The sequence below is a fragment of the Astatotilapia calliptera genome, chromosome 20, assembly GCF_964374335.1.
Source record: "Astatotilapia calliptera chromosome 20, fAstCal68.1, whole genome shotgun sequence".
NCBI lineage: Eukaryota > Metazoa > Chordata > Actinopteri > Cichliformes > Cichlidae > Astatotilapia > Astatotilapia calliptera.
In genome coordinates, this window is record NC_137441.1 from 9,280,871 (window position 1) to 9,302,407 (window position 21,537).

Genomic DNA, 21,537 nt, shown 5'->3' on the forward strand with positions numbered 1-21,537 from the left:
GAACAGTTGAGAGATGTTTTAGTACAAGGATCCTGAGGTAAGTTGGAAGAATGACTTGTCTCCATCTGCTGGCTAAACAATCCACCACACTATGAAGGTAAGGGATGATTTATTTGGAAGTCAGATTACTTTGTTTTTTTTAATTAATATCCTTTTGCTTAAAAAAAAATTGATTTTTAATTACAGTTAGATACATTTGTTTATCTAACAAATACCTTCACATGTGAACAAAAATGTAATAACTGACAGCTGTTATGTTAGCATTTAGCATTAGCATTTCATTGTCAAAATTAATTATTAAATTTTTTTATTATTCTTTTTATATATGTGCAGTATATTTTAAATTAAAAGTAATAATATAATAATAATTTTAAAGACAAATTGGTGTAAAGGATTTCAACAGTGTTCATGCTTCTTATTTTTTAATATGACATTTATTTAGTTATTGTCATTTAGATCCTTACTTTTCTGCATGGTGATTGAAAATTTGACAGTACTTTCATATGTTACAGCAACTGTGAAAAACCAACAAGACACCGCCAGCTGAAATGCAGCTCCAAACTGATCGTGCAGAGTTTACAGTTGGCTGTAGACACTCACAGCTGTACCTCTTTCCTGACCGCCTTCATAAAGAAATGACAATGAACTGGGCCAAAGATTTTTTGATTTCATTGCTTCATAAGACCTGCTGCTGCTGATTTTCACTCCAGTTTGGCATACTTGAGCTTTTTCTTCTTGTTTTCCTTCCACTGACACTATTTCTGATGAGGCTAGATGGGCCAGTGGCCAAGTAGATGCATCTCTCATGTCCTGTATCAGGTTTAAAAAAAAAAAAAAAAATCCTCTGAAAATGGTCATATATAAGGGGACATGGGAGAAAAAAAAATTAAGACGGACTTTAGCGAGATCTCACAAAACGAACTCGGGATCTCACAAAGTCAGTCTTCATTTTTTTTCCTCCCATGTCCCCTGCAGGGCTCCGTACATATACACCGACTGGACGGAAAAATTGGTGAAAAAGCAGCCATACCTTCAAAAGTCCAGACAACTATCACTCAAGACCTCTTAAAAAATTACAAATCTGGCTCCCTGGAAACAAAATATAAAGAAATGAAGGTTGGTTCAAGACTTGACATTAACTTGTTGGTTATTCGGCTTAAAACATTACCTGAGTAATATCATTACTACTACTGTAAATATCTGAAATCCGTGTCAAAACAAAAAACCTGTATGTAACTTAATTTGATAAAAACCCGAGTCAAAATGTTGAGGAACATTTATTCACCAAGAGCAAATGAGATCAATGATCCACTTGTTTTCTTCCAGACACACAGTTACCATGCTACAACATAAATGTTAAGGTTTATACTTTATATGGGCCAAGTGTATGTACAAGCGACCTTAACCATTAAACCATTCCTTGCAAAATTTAATGGCTACATTACAACACCATACCAGTTAAAATCATAATCGATCATCATCTGAAACATGACCAAGTATGAAATAAATAAAATTCCAAAAATGCATCATATAACCATTTCACTATAGTTACACTATATACTATATTGTCTTTTTATGGAGTCATTTCCTGATCATTGATCCATTACAATTTTTTTTTTTAAACACACAGTGCATTCAACTTAGAACATTTACAGTAGCATTTTTCAGTATCTCAATGAAAAAGCCATGACAGGAACATCTACGTTTCATCAAGGGTTACAGGAAACATGATACAAGGGCCACAGAGGTCAACATCCATACCGTTAATAGCAGAGGGTGGGCAACGGGAGCTCACCAATTGTAAACCATTAAAAACACATCATTAGCAGTCATGAAACTGACAAAGTGGCGAAGATGTTCATGGCGATTTATGGCAAAAATGTGTGGCAATATATGCAAATTCAGCAGTATGTAAAAATCTTTTACTCTGAGCTGCCTGTAGCACTGGCTCACAGATGATATGCCTGATGAGCATGGATTCAGAAAAGTCGACAATGAGGAACGATCACACAGCATCGGACAAAATATCAAAGTCATCGGACAGTTCAAAACACAGGAATGAGTTGAAAATAGAAATCCTCCATGCTAATTTTTTTTTTTATAATAATAACTCAAAAGAGTGTAACATGTTTTTTTCCCCTAAACCTTATCTAGAGTTAAAAACATGTCACCCTCCTAACCAGCACTGCTGCTGATAAATATCTGTTATTTCTACCTTTTAGCAGTTCTCATCAGAGCCAGCTGGATTACCTGGAGCTCCTTGGCTTCACGTAGCAGAAAAATAAAACTAACATAAAATAAAGGTCTCTCAGTCTTAGTGAGCTGCAGTAGCTCTAAAAAATAGTTTTACTATTAGTACAAATCTTAGGTAAGGACAGGAAAACAGAAGAGAAGAAGAGACTGGATGTGTCACCATAAAATAAATACAATCTATTGAAATGTTATTGTTTCATCTGCCCATTCTCATTAGTCGGGTGTCAGATAACGCTGTTTTGTCAAAGCCGAGGCTCATTTATGCACAAGGTGTCCTTTGGTGGCAGCTCACGATGCACCGGGTTATGGCACTGGTGACACAGAACTGTCACTTCCAACGTCATCAAGCAAGGCTGCTATTTTAAAGGGAGGCCAACCAAGTAGTTTTAGGGCTTAAACCTAACTGAGTGAAAGCAAAAATTAAAAGAGGAAAAACACAAAGTGCCATGGCCTCTCTCAGTCCCTGGTAGGATTCCGTGCACGAGCAAGCTAGAGGTGTGTCCTCTCCCCTGTTTGCTGAGCGGCAGGTTGGTGTACCTGTTTCCCATCAACTCATTACCTCCTGCACATAAAAGAGCCCATTTACTCATTGCCAAAGTGCTCTCTCCAGTCTGTGAACTCATCTCTACGAGATAAGCAGATGACTCCCTGTGCTCTAATCGCTGCTCTCTGTTGGACTGCTTACATTTATGTTAAAATTAAAGCTCTCTGAATCTGCTTTTTGGTTTTCAACTTGGTAAACCATGATGCATAAGTTCAAACAAGAACCAAACCAGGGTCTCCTCCATGACAAAACTACAACTTATGCACCTCCACCCCTTCAGCCTCCTAACAGAGACTTCATAGGTGTCTAAAACCAGACTATTAACTTTCACGGACTAACTATGGCCATTGCATTAAGGCACTGTCACCAAAGGACATTTTATCTTTAACCTGGAAACATTTATGGCATCTGACAAAACAACATTATATCACTCCTTGAGATAAGAACATGTTGGTTATGTATGATTTTTTATTTTTTTTTTACTTTATGTATCCAGTGTCATCGTCAATTTGTAGCTGGTGATATGATGAAACAACAGTGAACTGTACCATGGGGTTGAAATGTGCCATATTTGATTTAAAATACATTAAAAGACAATATGCATTAATGTAAAGTAACAATTATAACAACCTGCTCAGTGCTGCAGGAAAAACAGGGGGAAGTAGTCTGTCCTGCGATGAGGGGCTTTCAGAAGGAAGGAAAATGCCAAAGCGAATTACTAACTAAAGCAGAAACTCTAACGTCAGCAGAAATCTATAGCAAACTGTCTGCAAATAAAGCTCTGTGCCTTAATAACCTCATGATTGACATTAAAAACACTCTGGTGGGGCGCACACTGCAGGTCTGACAACATCAGGTGGCATTTTCAACTGAAAGAATATCGATTGCGAATCACACGAGAAAAGTGTAAATATGTATGACAACTTAGTTCTTGGAGGTTTGATGATGGTACCGACCACCTAAGCCAGCAAGCACTTCTCCAACCAGCACCTCCCTGAGCCATGGCTCTCTGTTCCTTTAGCATAAAACATCTGGTAAACTTTATCCCCTCCTCATGTACTGTACTCATTTGAAAAAACTGCACCTGCATGATGGGCTTTGCAAAGTAAAAATGTTGCAAAGGATTAAAGAAAACGTGGAGACCTTTTTTTCCAAACAGTGCATGCTACACCATAATGCAAACTATGGGAAAGGTAAGGTAGGGCAGGCGACCTGTGTGAGTAAAGGCTGAGAGATACAAAAGAAGAAATAAAAGGGATTTCTTCTCGTACTGGCGGGGAAATACGTAGCGGACCGATCAGGGAGGGAGGTGTAAGGGATGCGAATTCATTAGTTCCTTTCATGGGCCATGCTTACTAGTCCCCTTCACCTCCGCATGGCTCTCTTTCTGAAGTGGAAAGATGTTTTGCCCCTTTCGTTCATCTCACTGAGGTGGAGCAGGGAAGCAGGCAGGACCGCAGGCCAGGATCGATGGGAACGGAGGGTTAGTTGAAGCCGGGGTCGGTGCGGTAGGAGTGGTGCCCATCTGATGTTAACTGGGTTGTCTCTGTCGCTGACGGCTGCAGCACTATAGGTTCACCACCAGCCTCTGTACGACAAACACAAGGACAAACACTACAATTCACACAAACTCACCAAGCTTGGACAATAGAAGACTGAAAAACATTGTCTGGTCCGATGAGTCTTAATTTCTGCTGCAGTTGGATGCTAGGGTCAGTATTTGGCATAAACAATGTAAAAGTGTAGCTCCATCCTGCCTTGTAGTTCAGCCTACCTGAGTGCTGCTGACTCTATGACCACAGTGAACTTGTCTTCAACTCGCTTAGTCCACCAGGAATCACAAAACCCAAATCATCTCAAAATATATGGTTTCTTGAATATAATAGTGTGTTTAGTGTACCCAGTGTGCAGCCAGCAAATCTCCAGCAACTATGTGATGCTATCATGTCAATATGGCCAAAAATCTCTAAGGAATGCTTCCGGCACCTTGTGGAATCTATACCAAAGAGAAATGAGGCAGTTCTGAAGGCAAAAGGGGTCCAATCAAACACTAGCAAGGTGTAAAATGTACAATGCTATTAATTAAAATACTTAAATAAAAATGATTCAATAGCCAGCAGCAAGACTTCTTACAGGAAAAGCAAACATAATACACCAGCCTGAACGCCTTTGCACTGGCTTCCTCTTTGTTTTAGAAGAGATTTTAAGATTTTTCTTATTACATTTAAAGCTCTTTGCAGCCTGTATCCAGAAAACATATTGGAGCTGCTGTACCCATAACACCCCAAGTGTAGTCTGAGATCCTCAGGCAGGAGCCTGCAGACTGTTCCCACCCGTTTCCAGCAAGAGTTAGATTTTTTGGATTTTGAGTGTGTGTGATTTATGTGTTTTTGTGACACTCTTTGTAGCACTGTTATTTTTATAAGTGCTATACAAAAAAACGTACTTGTGAGAAGAAAAAAAACAAACAAAACGGTGCTCGTTCTCACCTCTCTCATCAGATTGCAGCTGAGCCTCCAGGTCCTCAGGGGACACATAAAAGTCCTGCTCCTGGCCCTCTCGAGGCCGTGGTTTACATCTTCCACAGCAGCAGTTACAGCAGCAACACAGGCAGCAACAGAAGTAACAGCCAGTGGCCAGGCCACACAATACAAACAGAGCCTGTAGGAAACAGATTCATGAAATAAAGGTTAAGACAACAGGTGTAAAAGGTTGTACAAGAGCAAACAGTAAACGATCCTGTCTTACCTTTGCCCACCAGCTAGAAAGGACAAAGTAAGTGTTAACATTCTCCTCTCCAAACTGCTCTGCCACATATAGGCCTAGAGAGCCATATTTATCGTAAATGTTACGCTTCGTGGGGTCATTCAGGATGGCGTGGGCGTTGTTTATCTCCTTGAACTTATCTGCGGCCTCTGGATTGTCGGGATTCTTGTCAGGGTGGAACTTTAACGCCAGTTTCCTGCAGAATGCATCACAGTCAGCTTTACAGGTTATCAGACCTTTCTGTGAGCTAAGCCAGGTGACCAGAGTAAAGCCTCACCTGTAAGATCTCTTTATATCGTCCGTCGTGGCCATCTTCTCAACTCCCAACACATGGTAGAGAGACTCACCCGCGGTGGACAGAGAGCGCTGCCTCTGCTGCTCACTCATGATGCCTCACGTCCACAGGCTGCACACAGAAATGCACAAAATTAAGAGGCACTGCTTGGACTGTTTTACCAGGATGTACATTCATTCAACTAAAGTGAGGCCCTTGTGATTCCATGCTCTCTGCTGCAGGCAGGCAACAGCTGGTCCTGTGCTGTCTGGATGAAATACAGATGTCCAGTACTTACTAGAAACACCCAGCTGTGTGGGAAATATATGGAAAAAAAAGTCCTGGAAAGGGGGAAAAAATAGTGAATTTTTCTCCTTTTTTTATTTTAATGATATAAATTTTAGATTTTCAGCAGGAGATAAATTCTCCTTATTGATTTTTGAAGGTGTGACATCTTGGCAGGACCCCTGATGCATATGCTGCTTTAAGTAAATCAGCAGCTGACACCCATAGAGACAACGCACTGCAACAGCACAGGCTTCATCAGGTGAAGACCAGAAAACACACTCTTTAAAGAAGACAGAAGCCTCCAAATGGGTGTCATCTCGACACAAATCAACATCTACTACGCTGTTTGAAGCCCTATAATGCCTAATTTCTTAAATTTTCATCAAAAACTACATGTTCAGTCAAACGGCTGTCAAATTGCCACTCGTCACGAATCGCATCCCGCTCCAAAAGATGTCTATAGGAAGGATTAGACTCTGGGTACGATGCTGAGAGCATAATCTCCGTGCAAGCATCAGCAGCACTGCTATAGCGCACAGCATCCATGTTGGTTCGCTTCCCCGGCCTGCTCTTGATGCAAGACAGGAATGGATCGTCAGCAGTTATTTTCAAGGACAAGGACCAGAGTGTCGAGGAAGAAAGGAAATAATGGAAATGCAGGAGGAGGCTCACCTTTCAGTAGGCTCTAATGCGCTGCGAAGCTAACGATCCCAGCAGGTTATGATTTTAGACAGTGCAGCGTGACTATGGCCGCATCTCCTCGCACGTACCCGGACCTTCTCTGGCTCCCACTACACAACCATGGACAGTGCAGCAGTCCGCTGGCTCCGCCCCCCCACCACCCTACAACGACCCGACGTGCGCGTGCACGACGGGGAGGATGCTAGAGGAAAGATGTGCAGCTCCGCATTTGTCGTGAAAGCTAAAAAGGGAGTTCCTTTAAAAAATATTACATTTAATTTACCCACTGGAAGTTGTATAAGAAAGATTTAAAATGGATACTGAGTTCTATGGAGGGCCAGGAGTGACTAAATGGATTAATTAAATACACCATCAAATAATTAGTTAAATGTGTAATTAAATTAAATTGGAATTAATTAATTAAATAAATATTTAATTTATTAATTATTGACACATTTAATTAATTATTTACCGATGTATTTAATTAATTCATTTTGGCAGTCCTGACCCCTGGCTGTTCATGAATTAGTTTTATCTTTCAGGGTGGCCCTCTGTATTTATATATATGTGTGTGTGTGTGTGTATATATATATAATATTCTGTAACTCTGTAACTTCTGTCGGTGCTGTGCTTTTTTGGAAATCGAATTTCCCAGAGGAACCCACCCGAGGGATTAATAAAGTTCTATCTTATCTTATCTTATCTTATCTTAAACTCAGGGGGCGGGGTTATCGCTGATCGAGTCAAAACTTTGGCCTGGTGGCCCCGTTTCTGCACACCAGCAACCCTGGCATGTAGAAACTAACTGAACTGTACTGAAAAAAACTGTTTGTGTGTCAGCAAACACGCTTTTAATATTTTTTTTTTAGCCGAGAATGTAGTTGTTTATTTTTTCAGATATCTGGTCGGATTGTCAAGATACAGCCTCTTTGCAAAATTGCTTTGATGATTTCGGATTGGGTGAATGAATGAATGAATGTGATTGGTTGAACAGGTGTTCGTCATCTGTGTTCTGTGTTATCTGCATTTCCATCAGAGTAGGAGACTCAGCAGCAGATTAGAATCAAGTATAATAAAATTTTTACATTTAAGAAATCACCAAATTAATCATTTGGTGATTTTGTGAATAATCAATAACCAAATTGACAATGCAACACACTGTTTGTGCAGAGATTTACAGCACAATGCTCACTTACAACACATTCCTCCATCATTCCCCCTTTTAAACACTTAAAACATGCAGCAAATAAAAGACTGAGTGAAAATGTGGCACTTCCTGCTGATTTTAAAAATCAAACCAGTTTAAGTTTGTATTCTCTCAGCTGCAGACTAGCTGCTGTTTAAATGTTTGAGAGTTAAGATTGGATATAAAACAAACGTCAAACATAAACTCAGTCTACATACACACTTGATATGAGGTCAGCAATTACAGTGTCTGTGTCCTGTTTTAAGATCATATATGTAAAATTGTTGTTTAAATTATAGTTTCGGAGTATCATACATAATGCCCACGTGAGGTGTGTGACTGTACACCACTATACAGAAATAAATCAGCTATTACTGAAATACACCTGCTATATAATAAACTATGATAAACATGTGAAGGTGTGATTAACATGTTTAGTTATAAAGGACAGCTTCCTGCCTTTAGTCTCATTCATGAGCAGTATTAGTTCTCTTCTAACATCCAGAAGTCTGCACAATGTATTTCATAGTTTCTAACAAGCCTTTGAGAGTTAAAGGTAACATGACCGAAACACCAACATCAAAAAACAAAACAAAACACCTCACAAATCATATATTAACCTCATTTATTTTTATTTTACAGTTGAATAACTATTAACAAACAGATAATGTAATATTTCTGGACAGACAGGAGTCTTTCAGTATCCGAGGAGGAACCTTCTCGTTCCTCCTTGCATAAATTTTTTTTTTTAAATTCAAAAGTCACGGTTAAAAAAATCCAACACATATGAGCACCAGATGGTTCAGTCTAACATGTGCTCCAGTGAGACATTAAACTTCAGTAAAATTATGCAGTTATGAAACTTAACTGTAATCTGAGCCAAACTGATTTTCTCAGTTGTAAATAAAACAGTGAAGTAAATGTGACCCAACAGACAGAACCTGAGTGAATTATGTCCAGTGTTTAAACTCTACTGAGAGCTAAAACTCAGCAGAGGTTTTAAAGCTGTGTGCCGGTGATTGGATATCAGCTGCTCATAAAGTAGGTTCGCCTCTAAAGTGCTGTGCAGTTTTCTAAGTGTCCATCGCTCTCCGTTTAAATCCTGTTTGCCATCTTTAACCCAGGTCAGTCACTCTGAGGGAAACACAAGCTGCAGCAGCCCTGCGCTCAGGAAACAAACTACATTTTCTTAAATGGCTTAGAGAGCCATTTGAGCCTTAAATTAGAGTACTTTTAAATACAGGAACATGTTTAAAAGACAAAAATGAACATCCAACTTTGACTGTAGATATCTTTGACAGGATATCACTATTGGACTGTCTAACATGCCAACTTCCAGAAGGACTGAGACAAGTGACAAAAGAACAGAGCAGCATTCAGTGACCACCACACATGAGCATGTTCCTGCAACATTCAGCATCTGATTCTTGTTCATCTGTGTGCTTCTGCTTTTGGTAAGTATACTTACCTAACTACAGTAACTATAAAGCAGTCACTCTAAACACATGCTGCCATCCAGTTCTAACTACCTGGTTACTTGGTATCAGTTATTTGGTTTGTTTGTTACTCACAAATATCACCAAACTCAGACATTTTGCATTCTGTATGTCTTTTCATCTTTACCAGCCACACTCTAACTGTAATTAAGAGTTTATTAAATATTAAAGGGGTGCAGATAGAGCCAGCTTTTGAATTTCTATGAATTACTATGAACACTTACCATATTCTACCTGCACAATAGCGAGCAGAACTAACACTGGAAAAATACACCATCACATAGTTCATCAAACTCACATAGATAAACCTTATTTATGATATAACAAGGTAACAAGGTGAACAATGAAACAGTAACAGTCTAAAAAAGTGGATTCTAAACTCCAATTCAGTCAATTCTATAATTCAGTAGAACTGCAGACCCCCAAGTCTTCATCATTAAACCTCTAGTTGCTTCATTTTTCTGTTTTATATCAGATACTTTAAAGGTTTTAGTAAAGCTGCATTACCATGGTGAGGCAAAGTGCTTTTGTGTGTGTGTTGTGAATGGCTATGAAAGGCCTTTTCTTAAAGACCAAAGTTGGGTTTGAATTCGAGTTACAGCAGACAGTCGCCACTTTGAAATGGAACGCAGCCCTCCAAAAGCAGACGGCTAACATGAGGAATTGAACGCGCCGTCCACCCTAGCCCACAGCAACCACCATAGCAACCGCCTAGTGTATGACCTTAAAAAACATGTCCTTTCTTCATAACTGTCAAAAATATGAAATAATTTACAAAGAGTGAAAGTGTTACAGCTGCAGAGGGCTTTGGCGGTATCTTTGGAATCTGTTTAATAATATACAATATAATGTAACCATGGAGACAGAGTCAGTCATGTGAACTAGCGTGCATGTTTACTGCAGTGAATGAGGCGATTGTGTGCACAGCGTCCACACACTGCACAGGGTCAAGACATGACTTCAATATTGTTTTATACAAAATAAAGTTGTTTACAAAACATTCTGTGTCTCCCAAATAAGCACAGCTGTTCATGTTTGTCATTACATGTTTATTTGTAAGAAAAATGATGAACTTCACATTGTGCACCTAATCGAAGCACATTTGATAAGTCTGTTTCATTCCTTTGCATCATGAGAGCTGGAGTAAACATATATCCTGACAATTAAAGTTGAGCAAACTTCAGTGAAATCATAAAACAGTAGACACAGGTAGAAATGGGATCAGATTCATCTCTGCATAGTCAAAAGCAGATACCTCCTGTGTTCAGTCCATCATATGAAAAAGGAAACTGTAGCACGGTCCATGTGCTTTTGCATCCATGGCTAAAATGTTCTCAGGCAGCTCAGTCTCAGAAATGTCTCTAAAGTAGACATGTACAGTGTAGTGTAAGCACTGAAAGATCATAGAGGAAACTCTACCATTAATGTCAAACTAATGTTGGAGAAACAAAACACAAAGGCTATGTTTGGTTTTAAGTGAACTGTACATTAAGAGGGCGACAAAGACAACATTTATACAGGAGTGAAAAAAAATTAAGAAATGCAACATATGTGGAGACAAATTCAAAAATGAAAAATGCAACAAACATCTCAGTTACAGTTTGGATTTTGTGTTTCACTTAACATTTGTGTTTATACTCTTGTAAATGTGTTGCTCTCATATAACACTGTGCTTTTTATTTTCAAGGCAAAAGTGAAAGAATTTTTTGGCAAATATGTAAAGCAGTTTACAATGTCATGTGCAGAAATAGTTTTGTAAATAAAAATAATCATGCAGAGCAGCAGCCTATGGGAGGTTGTTTCTGCCACTGAGGAAGTATACATAACCCAAGGTTTTATTTTATGGATGTTGTTTTTCAGTGGCAGAAACAACCTTCCATATAGCATAATAGCTAATTGCATACAAGAGCTTGTATGTTTGATTGAAAGCTGATCTTTATGAAGTGTGAAAGTAATGGTAAAATACAACTTTAAAGCCACTACAAATGAAAGATTCCTCTCTACTTGAGTTTGCAGAATTTAGTGGTTTTCACACCTGAGAAAAGCCAAAATCCAGCATAGAGCGGCTGACTGAACGTAGTGTGGACTCTGTGGAGAAGGGTCATAGTTTCAGATACACTGTAGAAGGACAGGATGCCTGCACTGTGATCCAGGTACACTCCTATTTTGGAGAAGTGAGGACCTGAGGTGGAAGTGTGGCTGTTGTTGTGCCAAAATTCATATGCTTTTTTGTGACAACTCAAAGCCCAACTTTTCTCATTGCGTCCAAATTTACATTCATCCCCCCACCCTGCTCTGCCAATATTTTTGTAGGCGACTGCAATGTGAGATCCTATCCCTATCCACTCCACCTCCCAGTAACACCGTCCAGTCAGACTCTCTCTGCTCAGAACCTGAGACCATGCAGTGAATCGATGTGGATGATTAGAATAAGACTGCTGTTGGTTCATTAATGTTGCCTTTCTGTTCCCCTCTGATAAGAGCAGCCATTTGTTTGCTGTGTTTGGATCCAAGGTGACTGCACGTGAATAGTTTAAGAATCCAGCTCTGGTCGTTGGCTCTGGTTTTGGAACTGACAGTAAAACATCCACTTGAGTGACTATGAGTGAGAAGTTTGACCATGTCTCACTCAGGATATCCTGTAGCTTCTCTCTGGTTTCTGACACAGCTGCTTTCACATCCTCAAAGTACCTCAGAGGACGGATATTGATGCTGGATGAGTCTGTAGGCTGTCTGAGTGGTGACAGTAAAGGATGGTTGTGCAGAAACAGATTGTGATCCTCTGTGTCTATGAGCTGCTTCAGCTCAGCATCTTTCTTCTTCAACTCAGCGATCTCCTGCTCCAGCTTCTCCTGAAGCTCTTTGACTCGACTCACTTCAGTTTCTTGCTGGGATCTGATCTGCCGCTTTACATCAGAGCTTCTTTTCTGGATGAGACGAATCAGCTCAGTGAACATCTTCTCACTGTCCTCTACCGCTTTATCGGCGGAGAAACTCATTGCCCTGACCTCCAGCTCAAGCACATTCACTTCTTTCTCTCGGTGCTGGATTCTTTGCTGGATTTGCAGTCGACTCACCTCGAGCGCTCTTTGCCTCTCAGACCTTTCTGCTACAGCTGAAACCGTTTCATGGCCTTTATGTTCATCTAAAGAGCAGACATAACAGATACTCTGCTGATCAGTACGGCAGAAAATTTTCATCACCTCACTGTGAAGAGAGCAGATGTTCTCCTGGAGCCTCTTGAAGGGGTCTGCCAGTTTGTGTTTCTTTAAAAGAGCCACATCATAATGAGGCTGAAGGTGCTGCTCACAGTAAGAGACCAGGCACACCAAACAGGACTTCACAGCTTTTAGTTTTCTTCCTGTGCAGAGATCGCATGCTACGTCTTCAGGACCAGCACAGCCCTGATAAACAGAAGCAGCTTGGAGTGCGGTCTTCTTCAGCTCCTCCACTAACTCTGCTAACATTGTGCTTTTCACCAGGAGAGGTCTCGGTGTGAAGGCCTGCCTACACTGAGGGCAGCTGCAGATTCTCTTCTTCTCTTCATCCCAGTGGGTTTTAATGCAGTCCATGCAGTAGCTGTGTCCACAGGGAATTGTGACCGGATCCTTTAGTATATCCAAACAGATTGAACAAGAGAAGCTTTCTGGGTGCAGCTGAACTCCTTTCTGTGCCATTTTACCTCTCAGCATCTGTGCCTGTGTGAGTTTCGTTTCCTGAGAACTTAAACTGCTCTGACCACTGAATGTAAGAATCGTGTTTGCGCAATACACGTCACCACATTTTGGTTACGCCCATCTCTAAAGTGCAGGTCCAAAGGGGAGGGAACACACAAATGTTTAGACAGAGAGGAGCTCCGGTATTTAAAGAAGAAGTGTTAGAAGCTGTTTTTCATTCCAAGAAGAGGAACAGTACTCTGTGTTTAGGCTGTACTCAGTTAAATGTCATATATAGTCAAGTAAAGACAGCTATAACATTTAAAACAACAGCAATTGACCCAAAGTCAGATACAGACACATGAAATAAACTGCATTTCCCATACCAGTCACACAGAACGGGACACACAGAACACATATTCTTTTTTAAATTTTTGTTCCTATAGTTTCTTGTCATAACAAAATTTTATTATATTAGTACATATTAGTATTTTAATAAATATTAATAAAGTCCACAATTTACTAGCAGTTTACTATTGCTAAATTCTCAGTTGATTAAAAATGAGGGGCTTGATTTCACAAGTTAATATTTTTATATTATGACATGTATCTGTCCATCTTTTCTTTATTTTTGCCTGTATTGTTCCTCTAAATGTTTGTATAATTTCAAACTGAACCTATGGGCGCATTAAATAAGAAAATGCTGTCCGACTTTTAATTTAATCAGTAGTTCCGGTTGGTTCTTCCACTAGTAATGTGTCGGTCGCGAACGAAATGGCTCTTAGAGCCGACTCTTTGAAGTGAACGATGCGATCCAACTCCTTATTGGGAGCTGTGTTTTTTCTTTCTTTCTCTCACCCTCTCTCTCTCTCGCACTTTTTTTCCGCTTCGCTCCTCGCGAGCGCTGAGCAGAGGGGGGAGGGGCGGTAGTTATACTTGCAGTAGCACAGGAACAGTGTGGAGGGAAAGAGAGAGAAAGAGAGCCAAGGACAACAACATCATATTAGAAAGGTAGAGTAATCATCCACAACAATTTTTAGTTCAGGAAGTTTATTCATGCAGGCCTATATGACAGATCTTTCTTTTTGCATCTTCTTTTTGTTTTGTATATTTTAATTTATATTTAATTATGTTGTGGTTTTCAGTGTTTTGTGTTGTTTCACTTTAAATTTGTTTAAAAGGATAAGCTGAAAATTTTAATAGTTAAATTTAATTTAACAGTTAAAAGTTGAAATATAAATAGTTGTATGTAAATTGTTGTTTTTTGCATTATATGATTTATTTACTACATTTTATGTGGAGTGAATAAATACAAGTATATTTACGGTGGCCCATAGAGACAAAGCATGTACAAACTCCAAAACACATACAAACTCCAAAGCATGTACAAACTGCAAAACACGTACAAACTCAGAAGCACGTACAAACTCAGAAGCACGTACAAACTCTGAAGAATGTTGTTTTTTGCATTATATGATTTGTTTATTACATTTTATGTGGAGTGAATAAATAAAAGTATATTTATGGTGGCCCCTAGAGACAAAGCACGTACAAACTCCAAAACACATACAAACTCCGAAGCATCTACAAACTGCAATCGGATATTTACATGTAAACATATATAAATAACCACGTTTTTTTTTTTGTTTTTTTTTACATTAGTACAGTGAAACCCCGACTTACAAAATTAATTTGTTCCAGAGGGTCTTTCGTAAGTCAAAATTTTCGTAAGTCGAAGCACCTTTTTCCATCACCTTTTGAGTGAGGCGATGCTGGCTGAAGACGAAGTTCTTGGTGGAGGAGGAGGTGGCGGAGGTTGAAGAAAGCATGCGTATAAATGCATACATACGTATGTGCACATGTACATAACATTATGGAATTTAATTTATTTTTTAAAAATTTTTGCATTTTATCTACTTCGTTACGCAGGCATTTTGCCGTACCACGGGCAGAAATATTGCTGTTAAGTGCCTTCGTAACTTGAATTTTTCGTTAAATGGGGTCTTCATAAGTTGGGGTTCCACTGTAATTCCTTTTGTGCATAACTTTATATTGTTCTTGATAATAAATTAAAGCAACAAAACAACCTGAAGAGTCGGTTGGGAGTCGAAAGACTCGACTCTTTTTAGTGAGACGAGCCGAAAGAGTCAGTTCTCTAAAAAGAGTCGGAATTCCCATCACTATCTCCCACTGCACTCACCGTTACTGTTCCTCGGCAACCGTGACGTCACACCTAGCGCCAATCGAAGAGCTCGCAAGACCGACGCATCTATCGCGAGGTTATCACATTAGCTTGGTTAGTTAGCTAGCTGCGGAAACCCTGAACGTGTGTCCGTTGTTTATGATTTTATTTTATTCTTCTAAAGCGCTGAGAGGGCTGAGCAGTGCTTATTGATTATTGATTCCTAACGCGTGCAGGAAAGCATAATCGCCGGACCTTGTGTTTGCACGGTAAGCCATGAAAACGCTCGCTGTCTGCTAACTGGTCAGGGCTGTTGCTCAGGAGGAAATGGGTTTGTTTTGAAAGCCTCGGAGAATTTTCCCGTTATGTTTTAGCAAGATTTTCAATCGTGTAAAACCAATTTAGGCATCAGAAATGTTGTGTTATTAATTTTACTTTTTAACCCGTTGCGTGTTTGATTTCTGTGCGTGTTCATTTTGTAATATTGGTCTTATTTGCACGGTTGTCCCGTCGATCTTCGTGTAGGTACAAACTGTGACCAAGCTGTGTCAGTCTTGCTCACGTTTACAGTATTTGTTTGTTTGTTTGTGTTTTTTTTTTTTTTTTTTTAATACTTTTCAGGATCCAATGATGAGTTATGCCGAAAAGCCAGAGGACATCACAAAAGAAGAGTGGATGGACAAATTAAACAACGTTCACATACAGAGGGCGGATATGAATCGGCTCATTATGAATTACCTGGTGACAGGTGAGGCATAGATTGAAGATACAACCTGTAAGTTGAATTTACAAATTGTAAAGTCTTGTTTATCTCTTTGTGTCTGTCTGTGTTTGATTTAAGAGGGCTTCAAAGAGGCAGCAGAGAAGTTCCGGATGGAGTCTGGTATCGAGCCGAGTGTGGACCTGGATTCTTTGGATGAAAGGATAAAGATTAGAGAGATGATCCTGAAGGGCCAGATTCAGGAAGCTATTGCACTCATTAACAGCTTACACCCGGAGCTGCTCGACACCAATCGATACCTGTATTTTCATCTGCAGGTGCGTTTCCGAAAAGCTGTGCAGGGCTCTAATTTTAACGTTGGAAATAACAGTAAGACATCTGATGTAGGTCTGCTCTGCTTTGCAGTGCATTTTCTCTAATAACCTATCCTGCCATTGCCTGTGATGAGATTATGTTCTTTTTCTCCTCCCACAGGAAAAGGAAGTTATTGTGATATTAGATAAAGTTTGACAAGACAAAGCCTGAACGTCAACACTCACTGCTTCGTTTCCCCTCTTGCAGCAGCAACATTTGATTGAGTTAATCAGGCTAAGAGAAACTGAGTCAGCGCTGGAGTTTGCTCAGACACAGCTGGCAGAGCAGGGGGAGGAGAGCCGAGAGTGTCTGACAGAGATGGAGCGAACGCTAGCCCTTTTGGCATTTGACAACCCAGAAGAGTCACCCTTTGGAGATCTGCTCAACATGATGCAGCGGCAAAAGGTGGGCAGGCTTTAGTCTGACTGTAAAGCTGGCCATCTATTTGACATTTATGTTGCATGCATCCAGTATTGTAGACTCTTGTGGATCTGAAATTGGAATAAGAGATCCAGCAGCCAGATGGTGATCATTTTATTTATATAGCACATTTCATCACTTGAAACTCATTGGGCTTAACACATAAATTAAAGAAATTTAATAACTGTAGGTTTACAATCCCTTAAGGCAATGAAACCAGCAAAACAGAACAAAACCATATGAAAGAAAAGAAAAATGCATATAAACTGTTAGCCTGTGTGAATAGAAAGGTTTTGAATCTATTTCTAGATGTACACACAGATATAATTGATCTCAAGTCAGCAGGCAGCTTTTATTAAAAAAACAGGACTGCAGTAACTGAATGCACACTCAGTAGACTGAGATCTGATTCTGGGACCAGTTAAAAGATCTGAAGCTGATGACCCGAGAGGTCTGACTGGGTTGGAGACACTGTCAGAGATGTACTGGGGGCCAAACCATTGAGAGCTTTGTGAACTAATAGAAGAATTTCAAAGGTGATTCTGTATTGTACTGGAAGCCAATGGAGGGTTTGTCCTGTCAGGATTCTGGCTGCTGCATTTTGGATAAGCTTAAGATGTCCTAGTGGTGATTTAGACAGGCCTGCAAATAGTGTTGCAATAATCTCACCTAGATGAATGCACGGTACATTTTCTCAGTGTTGGTTTGAGATGTGAAAATTCTAACCTTAGATGTATTTTTAAAGTGACAGAAGGCAATTCTGGTAACCTTAATGTTGTGGTTATCAAAACTGAGATCACTGTCCAAAATTATGCCACGGTTCCTGACTTGCTCACTGCGTTTCAGAGAAATGGATGAAAATATGAACAGTATTTTTTGGTCTCTGACTTTTTGGAACAACAAGCTTCCTGGCTTATTTCTTTTAAGTTCTAAAACGTTTTGAGACATCCAACAGTTAATACCATCACATTATTATTTTGTGAACAGAGGTTAGATAATCACAGCTGTGTTTCATCTGCATAAGAATGACAGGTTATATTATTATTCTTTATGACAGTACCAAGTGGGAGGTGGTAATAAACAAAAGATTGACTCTTGAGCAACTCCTCAAATACTTTGCTGAGAAATGAAACATAGAAATAGGTTATTATAATTATTAATTACCAGTGGATAGAAGTCATTTCTATGGTCATGGTGGGATTACAGTACATTTAAGCAATTAATAATATTTCCTAAATTATTTCTAAATGGTGAGACACAGATTTGAATAGTTTGATGGGGATGGGGTCAAGTAAAGAGGTGCAAGGCTTTAACTCTTAAATAACTTCTTCCAGATCTTTAGAATTTACAGGTGACAAAGTGGACATTGATCTTGTGGCAGCAATTTGATCAGAAAGTGAGTCCATCCTAGAGCAGGGCGATATGACCAAAAATATTTATCACGATATACATTTGAAAATTTGCGATAACGATATAACTGACTTTATAATTAACACTAGACAAAATACTTTACAACTCCACAACTTTATTAGTGCAAAAAAAACCCCAACCCATCAATGTATTTTCACTTAAACAAGCAGCTGTTTTTATGTGCATTAAAGTTATATAAAAATTTAACAGTGCAAATGCAAATTCCTTGCTGACAGTTTAACCAAAAGGCATTTCCAGTGGAAATTGGCCGACATATCCTCAGCATAACCATGTAGAATATCCACAAAACTTAAAAAGAGGTTATACACACACAATACAGTAATATTATGTTGAAGCACAGTACGTATCACTCCGCGAGGCTCCAGCCTACAGTAGCCGTAATGCTCCGACAATCCGTCAAGCGGTGCAGGTTCATAGCTTAGCAAAGTCGTACTGAAACATTTGACAGATTTTCGAGCGCCGTGTACCACATAAAATCATTTCAAGGTCAGTAAACACAACCAGAATTCATACACAAGGCATACGGGATTATAAGGAGCACTGTCCATTTTCAGAAAACAAAGGATTGATTTTAAGTGTGCCGTATTTGCCAAAAAAACACGGTAATAACACGGTAATAACATTTTTGCTAGCATGCTTTAGCAAAAATAGTGCTTTGTTGTGTATCTGATGGACGAAAGCTAAGCCAGTTCCACACCACTGAAGTTGCAGCATTTTTACAAACCAATTCTGGTTCATCCGTTTCATTCAACGATCCGCTTTCGCTCTTCTCATTCTCCGTCGCCGCCATGCTTTTTCCGCCATGTGCGTATAAAAACAAAGGCACTGCGCATGCGCGTTTTACCCATATTCTATTGCGATATTTCATTTTCTTATTGTTGCCCAACATTATACCGGTATTACCGTGAACGGTATGATATGGCCCAGCCCTAGTCCATCCTAGATAAATTACTTTGAAAGGCTGAGATGTTACCTTTTCTTGTAGAAAGATGCAAATTCATCACATTTATTTGTTGAAACAAATTCAGTTGGTATGGTTTTGGGGATTAAATAGTTTATCAATGCATTAAAATGAAAAAGCAGAATTAGACTGGCTATTGTTGATCAGTTGGGATGTGAAGGGTTGTCTGGCTGATTTGGTTTCATTGGTGTAGCAGTAAAGGGCATTTTTATAGATTACAAAATTAATTTGTAATTTTATTTTGTCTGTATTTTCTCTCAGATCTCCTGGAGATTCTTTTTGCCATCTTTACCTTTTAGCTGTTTCTCCAGGGTGCTTTTGACAGGATCAAGGCAGTCAATAATTTAAGAAACTGTATTTTAGAAGTTGTCCATTTCATCACATTATGACATTTTTGGTAATGCACACTTTAAGAAAGTCACTAATAAATGTGTCAGTCATCCTGGCAATGACATGATGCTTATTAATAAATCAGCTTGTATTTGTTTTGACAGATAAACAAACTTCTGAAAATAAGCTGTAATGATCATAAACAGCAACATCCAGGACATTTGTGATAAATGTTGTTTATATTTTTACTACTTTTTTCTTTGTCTTAAATTGTTTTCCCACGTCTTGGCATACAGGGAACAAAAAAAAATTCTAAATGGCAGATATAAAAAAAATTATTAACTTAAAAAATAGTCCTGACTTTCTTCAAAATATGGTTAGGGTTGCCAGGTATGCTGTCTCAGAGTGTTTTAATTCCTGTTTTGTGGAGTCATGTGAAGCTGAATATAAACATTAAGAGCGCAGTGAATGCCAGCAATAAAAATTTGTTTATTTCAATTTGACTATCGCACACATCTCGGTGCACAGGTGTGGAGTGAGGTGAACCAGGCTGTGCTGGACTATGAAAACAGGGAGTCGACACCCAAACTGGCCAAACTGCTGAAGTTGCTGCTGTGGGCTCAAAATGAGCTGGACCAGAAGAAGGTGAAATACCCCAAAATGACTGACCTTAGCACAGGCACCATCGAGGACCCCAAGTGAACACAACAGACAAGAACCACCACTTTCCACTTCCCCTTAATTTATGATCAGTCAGTGACTGTGTGACAACCAGGTAACATATATGTAAAAACAAATGCTACAGTGTTTCTTTTTTTTCATGTTTCATTCATGAGAGGTAAGACTTAACTCATTGTGCAAACTGTAAATTGCTGTATTTGCAAAGTGGCAGAAATTATTTAGTTTCAGTACAGAACCTGGATTTTTAGGTAGCTCTCAGAGACAACAAAATTTAAATTGCTGTTTTATATTTTGTCTTTTTAAGCTACGATGGTAGTATTATTTATCGTGAACATTTTCCCCACCAGACTTTACTTTGCCAGGAAAAGTTGATGGTGTGAATGAGCACTGTTGGTACTGTGCATAGAACGGGGAGGGAGGGGGGGATTGAGACTCTTGAGACTGGTGAAATGAGAAAAAGTGACTATTTTTCAAATAAATGGAAATCTACACTTTATCTAATTTTAACAATGTAATATTTATGATTTTATTTACTCTCATTTTCGTTTGCCTCTTTTTTTTGTCAGCTTTAAAATCAGCCACATGCTTTTTACGCCGTGAAGTTTGATTGTACCTTGTGTCTATGGGATGCCTTGTAAATTCATTATTTAAGTGTTTGAGAAGGTGAAGGGAGTCCAAATGGAGTTGGTTTCTTACTGAGTTGAGGCCTTTTCTGATATCTACAGTGTGCACTGCCTCCAACATGCTCCAAATGGTTTTTCCTGCTGCACAGGTTTAACGTTCTGGTTAAGTTCAGCCAATCCTGCATGATGATCATGCAGGATTGAGAGAAAGGGCTCCTGTATCTGGATGATGGAGCTGTCAGTTATGGCTACTGTCTAGTTCAACCCCCTCGCATATGAAATTAATTCAGACGGGAGCAGTTTCCTTTAGTCAGTGGCTTTGTTTTAGTAACTTAAAATGACCCAAAGCTGATACTTTTGGTCCCTAAACAGGTATTTTGAAGAGTGCTATCATTTTTCCACTTTTCAAAGCCATTGGTACTTTCACTTTACCTGCATGTAAGTGTCCCTTTTTTTTTTTTTTTCCCAAATGGGGGGGAAAGTACTTGTGCGTGTTTATTTTTGTTTGGTTTGTTTATTTTTATAAAAAGAAACAAACTTGCTGCTAGTTGTCCATCCTTAATTTCTTTTAAGGTTGTGTTGTCTTTATAGAAACTGGCTTTGACCCAGAAAGCTCACATCCCTTTTATTATTCCACATTTCTAAGCTCAGATTTGCAATTATTAAAATAAACTTTTGTGAACCATAAAC

At 39.1% G+C, this 21,537-nt stretch overlaps 3 protein-coding genes across 3 annotated transcripts; 1 reads left to right on the forward strand and 2 right to left on the reverse strand.

Moving 5' to 3' along the window:
• Positions 1–3,805: 3,805 nt before the first annotated feature.
• dnajc5aa (DnaJ (Hsp40) homolog, subfamily C, member 5aa) lies at positions 3,806–6,975 on the reverse strand. The gene is made up of 5 exons (XM_080294927.1): positions 6,798–6,975; positions 5,841–5,969; positions 5,546–5,759; positions 5,287–5,458; positions 3,806–4,385 (listed from the first exon to the last, which is right to left on the reverse strand). The coding sequence occupies exons 2-5, from the start codon at positions 5,948–5,950 to the stop codon at positions 4,282–4,284; spliced, it is 600 nt and encodes a 199-aa protein (XP_080151053.1). The 5' UTR covers positions 5,951–5,969; positions 6,798–6,975; the 3' UTR covers positions 3,806–4,281.
• A 3,541-nt stretch (positions 6,976–10,516) lies between these two features.
• On the reverse strand, positions 10,517–13,237 carry LOC113017207 (tripartite motif-containing protein 16-like). The gene has a single exon (XM_080295114.1). The coding sequence runs from the start codon at positions 13,178–13,180 to the stop codon at positions 11,489–11,491; it is 1,692 nt and encodes a 563-aa protein (XP_080151240.1). The 5' UTR covers positions 13,181–13,237; the 3' UTR covers positions 10,517–11,488.
• A 2,138-nt stretch (positions 13,238–15,375) lies between these two features.
• Positions 15,376–21,536, forward strand: LOC145422739 (glucose-induced degradation protein 8-B homolog). The gene is made up of 5 exons (XM_080294480.1): positions 15,376–15,595; positions 15,948–16,074; positions 16,168–16,364; positions 16,609–16,806; positions 20,072–21,536. Exons 2-5 carry the CDS (start codon positions 15,954–15,956, stop codon positions 20,243–20,245), a joined length of 690 nt encoding a protein of 229 aa, XP_080150606.1. The 5' UTR covers positions 15,376–15,595; positions 15,948–15,953; the 3' UTR covers positions 20,246–21,536.
• The last annotated feature ends 1 nt before the right edge of the window (position 21,537 follows it).